This window comes from Trichechus manatus, unplaced genomic scaffold, assembly GCF_000243295.1.
Source record: "Trichechus manatus latirostris isolate Lorelei unplaced genomic scaffold, TriManLat1.0 scaffold00070, whole genome shotgun sequence".
Classification (NCBI taxonomy): Eukaryota; Metazoa; Chordata; class Mammalia; order Sirenia; family Trichechidae; genus Trichechus; species Trichechus manatus.
The window spans coordinates 10,209,406-10,221,959 of record NW_004444006.1 but is presented as its reverse complement, the minus strand read 5'-3'; the positions used below and the strand labels follow the sequence as shown (position 1 = coordinate 10,221,959).

Here is a 12,554-nt window from a genome sequence, read left to right as displayed (position 1 = left end):
ATTAGAGACAAAGCTGGCACCAGACCTGAGGCCTAAGATGAGGGTATACCCTGTACCACTCTGGCACCTGAGATCCCCTCCCAGCCCGAGTTCAGCCTTCTCTCTCCTCCTCCCAGCACTCAGACATACCTATGTTCTTAGTTTTATTATGGATTGCTGTATAACTAATTACTCCAAAACTTAGTCATTTAAAATAATACACATCTATTATCTCAGAGTTTCTGTGGGTCAGGAACCTGGGAATGGCTTAGCTGGGAAGTGCTCTACTTCCCAGTCTCTCATTTGGTTGCAGTCAAGTGTCAGCTCAGGGCCTGTGATCATTTGAAGATTCGAATGAGAAAATATCCACTTCCAAGCTCACTCATGTGGCTATTGGCAGGATTCATTTCCTCATGGGTTGTTGGTCTGAGGGCCTCAGTTCCTCACTGACTGTTGGCCAGATACTGCCATCAGCTCCTTGCCAGGTGGCTCTCTCCATTAGAGCATGCACACAACAGGAGCCAGGGAGGGAGAGTGAATGCCAGCAAGATGGAAGTTAAGGGATTTTACAGTTTACTCTGCTGTCGAATGGCTGCTGGTCAGAAGTAAGTCACTAGAGGGAGGAGACTACACAAGGGCGTGAGTGTCAAGAGGTGGGGATCTTTTTTTTAATTTTTTTTTTATTGTACTTTAGACGAAGGTTTACGGAACAAATAGTTTCTCATTAAACAGTCAGTACACCTATTGTTTTATGACATTGGTTAACAACCCCACGACATGTCAACACTCTCCCTTCTCAACCTTGGAGGACCTTTTTTTTTTTTGATGAAAATATACATAGCCAAAGATACATCATTTGAAAAATTTCTACATGTACAATTCAGTGACATGGATTACATTCTTCCAATTGTGCTGCTATTCTCACTATCCTTTTCCAAATTATTCCATCACCATTATCTTCAACTCATTGCCCCCAGGCTTTCCATCAAACCTTCTGAGTTGTTGTCAATTTGATTTCACATAGATAATTCTTTTTTTTGTACTTTAAATGAAGGTTTACGGAACAAATAGTTGTTCATTAAACAGTTAGTATACATATTGCCCCATGACAATGGTTAACAAGCCCATGACATGTCAACACTGTCCCTTCTCAACCTTGGATTTCTTATCACCAGGTTTCCTGTCCCCTCTTGCCTTCTAGCCCTTGTCCCTGGACTGCTGTGCCTCATTAGTCTCATTTTGTTTTATGGGGCTGTCCAATTCCCGGTTGAACGGTGTGAGAGCCATTTTAGAAGTTGGTCTACCACACGTGCTCTCGGGCCCCTACCTCACTATAGTGAGCCCCTTTGGGTATCAACAGCCTTGATGGAGTTAATGGTTGATGGGTCACCTTGAACAGTGCTGTGGGATCTGCTGATTCTCTTTCAGTAGGCCCATTGGATGGGTCTCCCTAGGGCTCAGATCAACCTGGTCCTGCCTTCCTCCCCATCTTCATCAGCCACATCTGGTCACTGGTCCCATGGGATATGACAGCAGCTGACAAAGTGCAGAGCCCCTGGCAAGTGGAACCCTCTCCTCACTTGGGGAGGGTTGGGACCCAGGATGGTGCTTCTGGCCTCCCCTGGTAAAACAGAGACCAAGTGCTCAGATCCCCCACTGAGACAGGGCTCAACCTCAGGAGAACAAGGCTATAGGTGGGAGAAGGCTGGGTCCTGGGTATCTGTCAAAGCTGATGAGATGTTCTAACTTTTGCCCTCTGGGTTGGGATTCTGGGTCGTAGAATCCCCCATGTTCAGCGGGATGCATCGGGAAACATTTCTAAAGCCACATGAAAGCACCCATGCGTGAGAGGGAGCCAGTGTGAAGCCATGTGGAGATGCAGGATTATTCAGATACCTACGGAGGGGCCCCACTCTAGGGAGGAGTTGAGTGAGTGTAGATTGGGGGTGCTTTATATGTATCCATAACATGTAACTCAAAAGAAGAGAGACCTCTGGAACACTCATGGCAAACTGTTGGTAAATAGGGGTCATGGATGCCATATTAGTCTCTCTATTTTTCTGTAGGTTTGAAATGTTACCTTAGAAAAATACTCTAAACGTGGGAAACAGGAAAGTAGGTAGGGTTCTCAGGGTCCCTGCACATCATGTTTCCCCAGTGAGGTTCAGAACCAAATGCAGGCAAATGCAGGGGCCTGGTGGGCTCAGGAGGTTCCCAGTAACCAAATAGTTCCATTAGGCCCAGGGGGTAGGGACTATAGGAGTGTCTGACTCCCCTGGCAGAGCCTTAGCCAGAAGCTGAACAGTCCTAGAAAATCCCATTCTTTTCCCAGTTCCTGGAAGCACTCAGCAGACTCAGCTATTCCCCTGCTGCTATTTTGTTGCAACACATATCAAGAACAGCTTGTAAAGGGACCTGACCTAATATGAGATAAAGAATGAGGCCGTGTGTGTGGGGCTCTCTTCAAGGGTAGGGTGGGGGTGTTTATGGTCAGATTGTTTTTGGATCTTGCAACATTGTCTCTCCCTCTGACTTCATGCCCCTACCCCTCTGCCAGCTTGCCCACTCCCCCACCACCGGGGCTATCACCTATTCACTGCCCCTCAACCACCCTGTAAGAAAGGTTTGAAGAGTCCTGGGCTTGGCAAAGGACATGATGCCTTACTTGTGCTTGCATGGAATTGCCCCCACAAGGTAAGAGCTTAAAACGATAGAATAATTACTGCCCATCAAACACAGTCCTATCTGAACAGATACTGAGGAGAAAGCAATACTTCCCCAAGGCACCAGGGATACCACTCATATGGCTAAGAAATATGGTAACTCCCTCTCTCTACAAACCCATGACCACCAAATCTGACAACCATTTCAATTCACCTGAGGCTGGTAACAGTTTTGAAAGTTACATCAAATGTCATGAAGCAGAAGGAGTCAAGAGTGACAGCATTTATTTCAGGCCCATCAACAGAGAAACAGGGGAGGGCAGGGGCATGTGGCAGCAGTGAGGCTTGATCACCATTCATGGGTCTGTGCCTGCAGCTCCTGAGGTCTCAGGCCATGGAGTTTCCGAGTATCTGGTATCCTCCTCTGCAAAGGCAAAGCAGAGTGACAACTAGACCCTTGAGATCCCTGGGAAATTCAGGAGGCCTGAGGGTCCTCTTGGTCTAGCAGGAAGGGGAAGCAAGTGGGCTGTGAGCAGTCAGAGAGGCAGAGGCTGACTCCGAGTTCTCACCTGAAGGACATGGTGAAACATGCCAGGGCTCTCTGGAACTGAGTCCTCCAAGACCCTTGGGGACCAGCAGGCTCCCTGGTCAAGCTTGTGCCATTGGGTGGATTCTCCGTGGTGTCAGACAAAACAACAAATTCTTCAGTGTCTGTAAGTAGGCCTTTCACATTCTGCACAAAAAAGTAAATAGCCTCAACCTAGAGGTCCCTGCCAGCCGTGACATTCATTATCTAATTCAACAAGTAATATGTGCATCCCAGGCCCTGTTCCAGGCCCTGGGCATACGGCAGTGAACTCTACAGACAAAACTCACTCTTGTGGAACTGACATTCCTCCACAACAATGGAGGGAAATCAGACTCACCAGCTCAGGAGGTGGAAGGCAGTGAAGATCATGCTTCCAACAGAGTGTGATGTCAACTGGAAGAACGTAATTGATGTCACTGAATTGTACCTGTAGAAAGTTTTGAAATGGCGTATCTTTGGCTATGCATATTTTCACCAAAAAAAGAAAAAAGGTCCTCCAAGGTCGAGAAGGTAGAGTGTTGACATGTTGTGGGTTTGTTAACCAATGTCATAAAACAATATGCATACTGACTATGTGATAGAAACCATTTGTTCTGTAAACCTTCATCTAAAGTACAATTTAAAAAAATTTTTAAAAAATGAGTGTGATGTGCAGGTAGTGACCAAGTGGACTTCCTTGAAGAGACCAACTGAGCTCCTCACTTTGCTGGGTGAAAAGAGGCTAAGGGCCTGTCCCTCTCACCCCCCTCCATCTGCTCTGCCCCCACCCTGGCTTTCCTCCCTCCTGTGGTTGAGTGCACTGTGTTCAAGCAGTGGATACATTTGTGACATGTGACGTCCCCTGTCCCTGTGTCTCTTACTCCCACCATTCAAATCTCTCTTTTTTTCTTTCCCCAGATTTATGCTTGCTGAACAGAGAAGAGGTGTTCAGGAAGATGGTGAGTTGTCATTTGGAGTGAATGCCATGGACAGGGGTGTTTAATTGGGTCCCTCTCCACCTTTAGATTCACAGGATTATGTACAGCAAAGCCTCAAAGAGATGTATGGGTCCAAACTGGTCTTCAAAGCCAGAAGGGCTTGAACTGGGTGATGGCATCCAGAGTCCAAGTCAACAGCACAGGTTGTCCTCTAGAGGGTTATGTAAGATGCTGTGTTTGCATGTCAGTCAGCATCTAGTGGGTGGTGGACAGGTGGGTTTTGGCCTGGAGGGCTTGGAAAATGTGAGCAACAGAGGGGACGTTCCCTGGGCTGGGCTAAGTGAAAAGGAGAACAGCTGAGATGAGAGACTTCTTGTTGACAAGTCATACTATATTAAATCTCATCTTTCATGCTTGTGTTTCAAGGGATGTTGACAAGTTGCATCCCCTGTTTGCCAACCAGATCTGTGAGGAGACCATGCCACCAATTTCAAGGGAATTCCCTGAAAACAGTACCCTGAAGGTAAAGAGGTGGCAAGTGGCTTCAAAGCCTTTGGTTTAGTTTTTGAAAAAAGAATGGAAATAATCTCTTACTTAAACTGTGAAGATACAGGGCTGATCATTTCTGGGAATGTGGAAGTGAATGAGACTCAGCTTCTGCAATCATTCTGTGGGTGTGAGGCCAAGAAAGCGATGATTACAACAGAGAGTGATGGAAGAAAGTTTAGGGGGCAGTGGGAGGACTGAGGAGGAAAACCTACCAAGCCCTGGGAGTTGGAATAGAGTCAGAGATGCTTTCCCAGAGGAGGCATGCCTACAATGAGTGAGGAAGGAAGTTGGCCAAGCAAACAGAGAGAAAGAGGAGCACTGCAAGCAGAAGTCCAAGACAATTAAGTGAGTTTGTACATCTGAAAATAAATAGACCTAAGTTTCTGTTTTAGGGATTAGTAGAAGTCAAGGTCAGCCGTGAGGCTGCAGTATGGGGTTAGAAAATTGTGCCTCACAGAGACACTGAGCTCTGGTATTCTGAGGAACTATTGTTTTAATGTTGATAACAGTCCATTAATTTTTTTTCACTTTGTGATTCATGCTTTTTGTGTTAGGACACAAACACACACACACACTAAGGTACCTTTGCCTAACCCCACAACCTATGACAAATATTTTCTCCTATACCTTCTCGTACACTTTTTACCTTCTTACACCTTATATTTAGGTCTATGACTCGTCTTGAGTCAATTTTTGCATGTAGTGTGAGGTAAGTATTGAAGTTTATTTTTTTTTTCCACATGGATATCCACTTTTTCCAGCACTATTGGTTAAAAAAATTTTCCTCTTTCAATTTAGTTATTTTAGCAACACTTGTGGATCTAATTCTGGACTTTTTATTTTATGCACTGATCCATATATCTACTCTTATGGCAATGCCACACTGTGGTGATAACAATAGCTTTATATTAAGTTGGGAAATAAGGCAGTGTAAGTCCTCCATTTTGTTGTTTTCCAAATGGCTTCGACTATCCTATGTTCTTATCTAAGGAGCCCTGTTGATTAAGCGTCCGGCCGCAAACAGAAAGGTCAGCAGTTCAAACCCACCAGTGGCTCCCCTGGAGAAAAGACTTAGCAATCTGCTCCAGTAAAGATTACAGCCTAGGAAATCCTATGGGGCAGTTCTACTCTGTCCTATAGCGTTGCTATGAGTCAGAATTGACTCGACAGCATACAACAACAATGTCCTTTGCATTTCCTATAAATTTGAGAAACAGCTTTGCATTTTAATTGTGATTGCGTTGACTGTAATAATCAATTGCTAGAGAATTGACATCTTAACAATTTTGAGTCTTTTAATCCAGGAACATGGTATACCTTCACTTATTTAGTTCTTCTTTAATTTTTCCCAGCAACGTTTTATAGTTATCTAGTACAGCTCTTAGAGGTCCCTGGGTGGTGCAAACAGTTTTCAGTTGGCTACTAGCCGAAAGGTTGGCTGTTCGAACCCACCCAGGCGCGCCGTGAAAGACAGGCCTGGAGATCTGCTTCCATAAAGATTATAGCCAAGAAAACATTATGGAGCTTGGACCTACTCTGTAACACATGGGGTCGCCATGAGTCAGCATGAAATCAACCGCAACCGGTTAGGTTTTTCAGTACAGATTCTTGCACATGTCATGTTAAATTTCTCAATAGATATTTCATTTATTTTACTCCTATTGGAAATGACATTTAAAAACATTTATATCTACAATTATTGGTTGTCAATATATGGAGATACAATGGATTTTTGTATATTGACTTTCAATTCTGTGGCCTTGTTAAATTTCTTAGTGGATCTAGTAGCTGATTTTTCTAAATTAGTTAGTATTTCCTATGTGGACAATCATGCCATGTGTGAGTAAATATAGTTTTACTTCTTCCTATTAATTCTGTATGCTTTTTTTTTCTTTTTCTTTCCTTATTGCACTGGCTAGGACCTCCAATATAATTTTGAATAGACATGGTGAGAGTGGATATTTCTGCCTTATTACTAATATTAGAGGAGAAGCATTGAGCCTTTCACCTTTAAATATGAAGTTAAAAAGAAAAAAATCCAGTTGCTGTTGTGTTGATTCTGACTCTTGGCAACCCCATGTGTGCCAGAGGAAAACTGTGCACCATAGGGTTTTCAATGGCTGATTTTTTGGAAGTAGATCACCAAGGCTTTCTTTTGAAGTGCCTCTGGGTGGACTTGAACCTCCACCTTTTCAGTCAGCAGCCCAGCACGTTAACTGTTTGCACCACCCAGGGACTCCGTGTATAATGTTAGCTGCAGGTTTTTCCTAGAAACCTTTCAGGATGTTCCCTTTATTCCTAATTTGTCAAGAGTTTCTATCATGAATTGGTGTTTGATATGATGAAATGCTTTTGCTGTCATTTCTTATGATTAATCATTGTTTTATTTCTTTTTTTCTATTAATATGGTTAAATACATTGACTGATATTTTATGTTAAGACAACCTTCTTGGTAATGAACTATTATACATTTTATATATTGTTTGATTCAAATTGTTAAAATTCTATTAGGGATTTTTGCATCTATGTTCATGAGTTATATTGGTCAGGATTTTTTTTAATGTTTTTTTCAAACAAGTAATGCTAGTCTCAACAAAATTAATTAGGAAGTGTCCTTTCCTCCTGTATCTTCTGAAAAAGTTCTTGTAGGATTGTTAATATTATTTTTTAAATGTTTGATACAGTTCACCAGTGAAGCCAGCTAAGACTGGAGTTTTTCTTATGGGAATTTTTTAAATTAAAATTCATTTTTTAGTGTTCACATATAGAAACTAAAATATATGTATATAGTAGAATATCTCTACAGTCTTACATATGTACTCATGTACTTTGGACATGTTATCAGGAGGGGTTAGTCCCTAGAGAAGGTAAAGTATGGGGTCATCGAAAAAGAGGAAGGCCTTCCATGAGATGGATTGACATGGTGACTCCAACAATGGGCACAAACATAACAGCAATTGTGGGGATGGTGCAGGACCAGGCAGTGTTTCGCTCTGCTGTACATGGGGTCACTATGAGTCGGAACTCACTCAGTGGCACCTAACAACAACAACAAGAGATATTCTACTTTTTAAATAAAGTTTTGTTCTTTTGTGCCTGTTAAGAAATCTGTCCATTTCATCAAGGTTGACAAATTTATTGGAATAAAGTTATTCAAAATATTCCCTTAATATCCTTTTAATGTCTATAAGATTTGTCTTGATAGATACACTTTCATATATGATATTGGTATTTTATGTCTTCCTCCTTTAGTTGTGATCAGTTTGGCTAGAGTTTTCTCAATTGTGTTGGTATTTCAGAGAACTCATTTTTTATTTCAACAATTATTTCTACAGTTGGTCTATTTTTTATTTTATTGCTTTCTGCTGTTTGTCGTTGCCTTCCTTGTAGTTACTTTGGATTTGACTTGCTCTTCTTTTTTTAGGTTTTTAAAGTGGAATCTTGTTGTTGTTGTTAGGTACTGTCGAATCAGTTCCAACTCATAGCGACCTGTATACAACAGAAGGGAACAATACCAGGTCCTGTGCCGTCCTCACAATCGTTGCTGTGTTTGAGCCCGTTGTTGCAGCCACTGTGTCAATCCATCTCCTTAAGAGTCTTCCTCTTTTTCATTGACCCTCTACAAAGTGGAATCTTAGATCATTGATAGGATACCTTTCTTCTTTTCTAATATAGGCATTTAAAGCAATAAATTCCCTTCTAAACACTGTTTCGGCAGCATCTCACAAATTTTGATATGTTGTGTTTTCATTTTCATTCAGTTCAAAGTGCTTCCTAATTTCTTTTATGATTTCTTCTTATTCAAAAATGTCTTGCTTTATTTCCGAATATTTGGAGACTTTCCAGATATGTTTCTGTTATTGGTTTGTCATTTAATTTTGTCATGGTCAAAGAACCTGCCTGATTGCAGGGTCTACATGAAATATCCAACTTTATCTCTGGTGATATTCTTTGTCATGCAGTGTCTGATATTCTTACACCCACTCAGGTTTCTGATGATTCATGTTTTCAGGGTACATGTTTTTCCATCTGTTATGGATGGATTGTGTCCTCCCAAACTGTGTGTCAGCTTGGCTAGGCCATGATTACCAGTATTGTGTGATTGTCTATATGGGATCAAATTGACAACAGCAGCTGGAAAGATGAGATAGAAACCGTAGGGAGCAGTGAGTTTATGTTAAGGGAGGATGAACAACTCAGAAAAGGAGGATGAAAATGGTTGTACAACTCGAAGAATGTAATCAATGTCACTGAATTGTACATGTAGAAACTGTTCAATCGGTGTATGTTCTGCTGTGTATATTCTTAACAGCAACAGCATAAATAAGTAAAATTAAAAACAAACAAGAAATAAAATAAAAAAAGCAAGATTGTTTGGTCAAATGAATCCCTGCTTTCTGAGTCTTCATATGAGAGGTCTCTGCATCCCTTCATCTATGTTCTTACTCACTTGAGGCTCTTAACTTTCTGAAGAGGTTAGGGATGAAGTTAGTTGTGACCAGAGGTATTAGCCAGGCTACTGCCAAATTTTTGGGTGAAAATTTTGTTATATTTAAAAAATGATGGCCAGAAATAACCCCTATCCATCATCTTCTCCCCTGCCCCAACTTAAGATACAATTAACGATCTGATGCTGACTGCGGGATCATTGTGTTTTAAATGTTTTAGTTAAATTAAATCCACTAGACAGTGAAATTTTGAGATCAAAGTTAGTATCTTATGTGTATTTGATTCCAGAGCTCCTGTTACATTCCCTCTCATATGGAGGGTCCCCAATAAAGTTATTAAGTAATAAAGACATAAGTAAAAACAACAAGCATCTTGTTGGATTCACACAATGAAAAGTTGTACCTGACATCAGCAAAAATGGCAGAGTAAAGACTTCTGAAAATTCTCTCCTCCATAAAAGCAATGAGAAAAATGGAGAAATTGTCACAATAAATGTTTTCAGAACCCTGGAAATTATCCAAAAGTTTGTAGCAACCTGGGGATTGTTCATTCAAGACAAACAGCTGAATGTCAGTAAGAAGAGTGAGCTTTATGGAGTTTTAACTATTCCTATTCCCATCCCCCTCTCTCTACCTCTGTGGTAACCTTGAAAACCAACAGCCTGAGATCACTGTGAAAACCAGCAGCCCACCAGCCACCATAGGGAGCAGTAGAGAGTTGGAGGTCCTAAAATGCCTCATTTCACAGAGAATTGCCATTATTTGATCTGTCCCTGGAAGACCCCACTTGCAAAGCTCTCTTTATTTGACCAAACTAGGCTCTTGCCAAGTGTAAAAAGGCTATTCCCTGAGGGGCTTTTATCCAAGACATTTAGAGGTAATTGTTTAATGTAACAGTTATCTCAGGCAGAGGATTACACTTGAGGCAAACACTAGGCTAACCAAAAAGCATAAAAGGAAAAGTTGGATAATAAGATCTTCATAGGGGATTTGAAGAGCTCAAACATATTTCTGAGAATCTAGAAGACCAGACGAATGACCAGCGCTGTGGGCATGGTCAGGAAAGACCTGAGAAGGTAGTAAGCTCTCAACTTTTTGCAGCTCGGTGCAAGTAAAAATGAAAGTTAAAGTCAAGCTGTAAAGTGCCTGACTGAAGGTTGAAAGCATACCTACAGGGCACACAGAGCCCCTTGGCAAAGACTGGGAGACTTATCAGTTCCAGCCTTTTAAGGACATCTCTGTCCAGTCATTAGCTAACCACTAAACTAAACAAGCAGAGACTTCAGTGACCACATATGACAAAGGATACAGACCAACCAAACAACAGTAAGAACAACAACAAGAAGTAACTGTAGAATCTGGAGAGGGGGGCAATGAAAGCGAAGACACAATATACCAAAACTTATGACATACAGTGAAGGCAGTGTTTAGAGGGAAATTCATAGCTGTAAATGTATATATATGGAGCCCTGGTGGCGCAGTGGTTAAGAGCTCAGCTGCTAACCAAAAAGTTGGCAGTTCAAATCCACCAGCTGTTCCTTGGAAACTCTACAGGGCAGTTCTACTTTGTCCTGTAGGGTCGTTGAAATCGACTTGACAACAACAAGTTTGGTTTTTGGATTGGTTTTATATATATATATATATATGTATGTATGTATGAAAATTTCAAGTCTTTATAGCAAAAGGCCAGCTAATAAAAGTAGAAAGGAATGATATAATTAGTAAACTACCGTTTTTGAACCACCAAAGTAATAATTACTTCAGGCAAGAACCCTGAAATAAGAACTATGGCCAAGGGGTGAAATTTTGTTGCAGAACAGGACACTCACATGGTATTAAAACATCATCCCACAGAGTACTTATTAATCACAGAGGGGAAAAGGCACCTTTACAATGGAATAACCTGTGGGACAACACCTTAAATAAGTGATCAAACTGAGTATCACCAATAGCATCACAGATACCTATACAAATTGACGTTATGAGCCTCCAGATGTGATATAACGTGAACTACTCATCACCTAGTTAATATTCTTGCCCAAAAAAATGTTAAGCATAAAGCTAAGCAAGAAGAAAAAATCGGGGGAAAATCCATAATGTGGGACATGTTACAGGGCAACTGGCTTAGGCTCATGAAAAATATCAATGTCATGAAAGATTTTCAAAATTGGTTGGGGGACTGTTCTTGATTAGAAGACATGACAACAAAATGGCATGTATGCTACTTCATGAAATTCTGAATCCAAAAATTCACTCAAAAAAAATTATTAGGACAATTGGGGAAATTTGAATGTGGACTGCTGTATGTAGGCTTAGAGAATATTATCACATCAGTGTTAAATTACTTCAATGCAATCATAGTAGTGTGATAATACAGAAGAATATTCTCCTTCATAGGAGATATATGCTGAAGTAATTGGGTGACGTGTCGTGGTGTTTGGAAATAACTGTTAAACAGTTAAACTCGTTGCCATTGAGTGAATTCCGACTCATGGTGATCATATAGGACAGAGCAGAACTGCCCCATAGGGTTTCCAAGGCTGTAAATCTTTAGGGAAGCAGACTGCCACATCTTTCTATGACACTGGTGGTTTCGAACTGCCCACCTTTCAGTTATTAGCCAAGCACTTACCACTCACTGGGCCATCAGAGCTCCCTATTAAATAGTTAAGCAAAGAGAGAGTGAGAGAAAGAGAGAGGGAGATAAAATAATATGTTCGTGAATCTAAGTAAAAGAATATTCTTGGGTATTACCCCTTCAACTTTATGCATTTTCAAAGTTATAAAGCTGAGGAAAATAGATTCTTCATATACTAAAGATACACACCGAAATACTTACAAATAAAAGAAGATAATTTGTGATGTTTCCTTGAGAACACCCTGGGTATGCAGGGAGAATATATATGAAATAAGATTGGCCATGAGTTGTTAATGGTTGCAGGTGGGTGATGGATAATTGGAGGCTCCTTATACTATCCTCTCCTGCACAGTGGCTCTCAACATGTGGTGCTCCACTAGCAGCATCCGCATCACGTGGGAACTTGTTATAAAAGCAAACTCTGGGTCTTACTTCTGACCTTTTAATCAGAAACTGTGGGTGTGGGTCCCCACAATTTGTGTTTTAACAAACTTTCTAGGTGATGCTGATGCAAGCTAATGTTCCAGGACCACTGTCCAATTGTAATGAACCTGGATATCATTTGTAAGGTTTGTACACAAACTCTGTTTCTGTATCTTTGAAATTACCCACGGTACAACTTTTTAAAAAATAAAGAAAACACCTAGACCAGATGTTTTACTGGTCAAATTCTAACAAAGTTTCGACCAGATAATCCCAATTTTATACAAACACTGCCAGAGAATGTAAAAGAGTGACTATTCCCCAACTCAGTTTATGAGACTAGAAAAC

General features: G+C 41.0%; 1 protein-coding gene across 1 annotated transcript; it reads right to left on the bottom strand.

The window, feature by feature from the left end:
* Positions 1-1,721: 1,721 nt before the first annotated feature.
* LOC111821208 (protein FAM236B-like) lies at positions 1,722-12,175 on the bottom strand. Its single transcript, XM_023734701.1, has 3 exons — positions 12,119-12,175; positions 3,212-3,375; positions 1,722-1,797 (listed from the first exon to the last, which is right to left on the bottom strand). Exons 1-3 carry the CDS (start codon positions 12,173-12,175, stop codon positions 1,722-1,724), a joined length of 297 nt encoding a protein of 98 aa, XP_023590469.1.
* Positions 12,176-12,554: the final 379 nt, after the last annotated feature.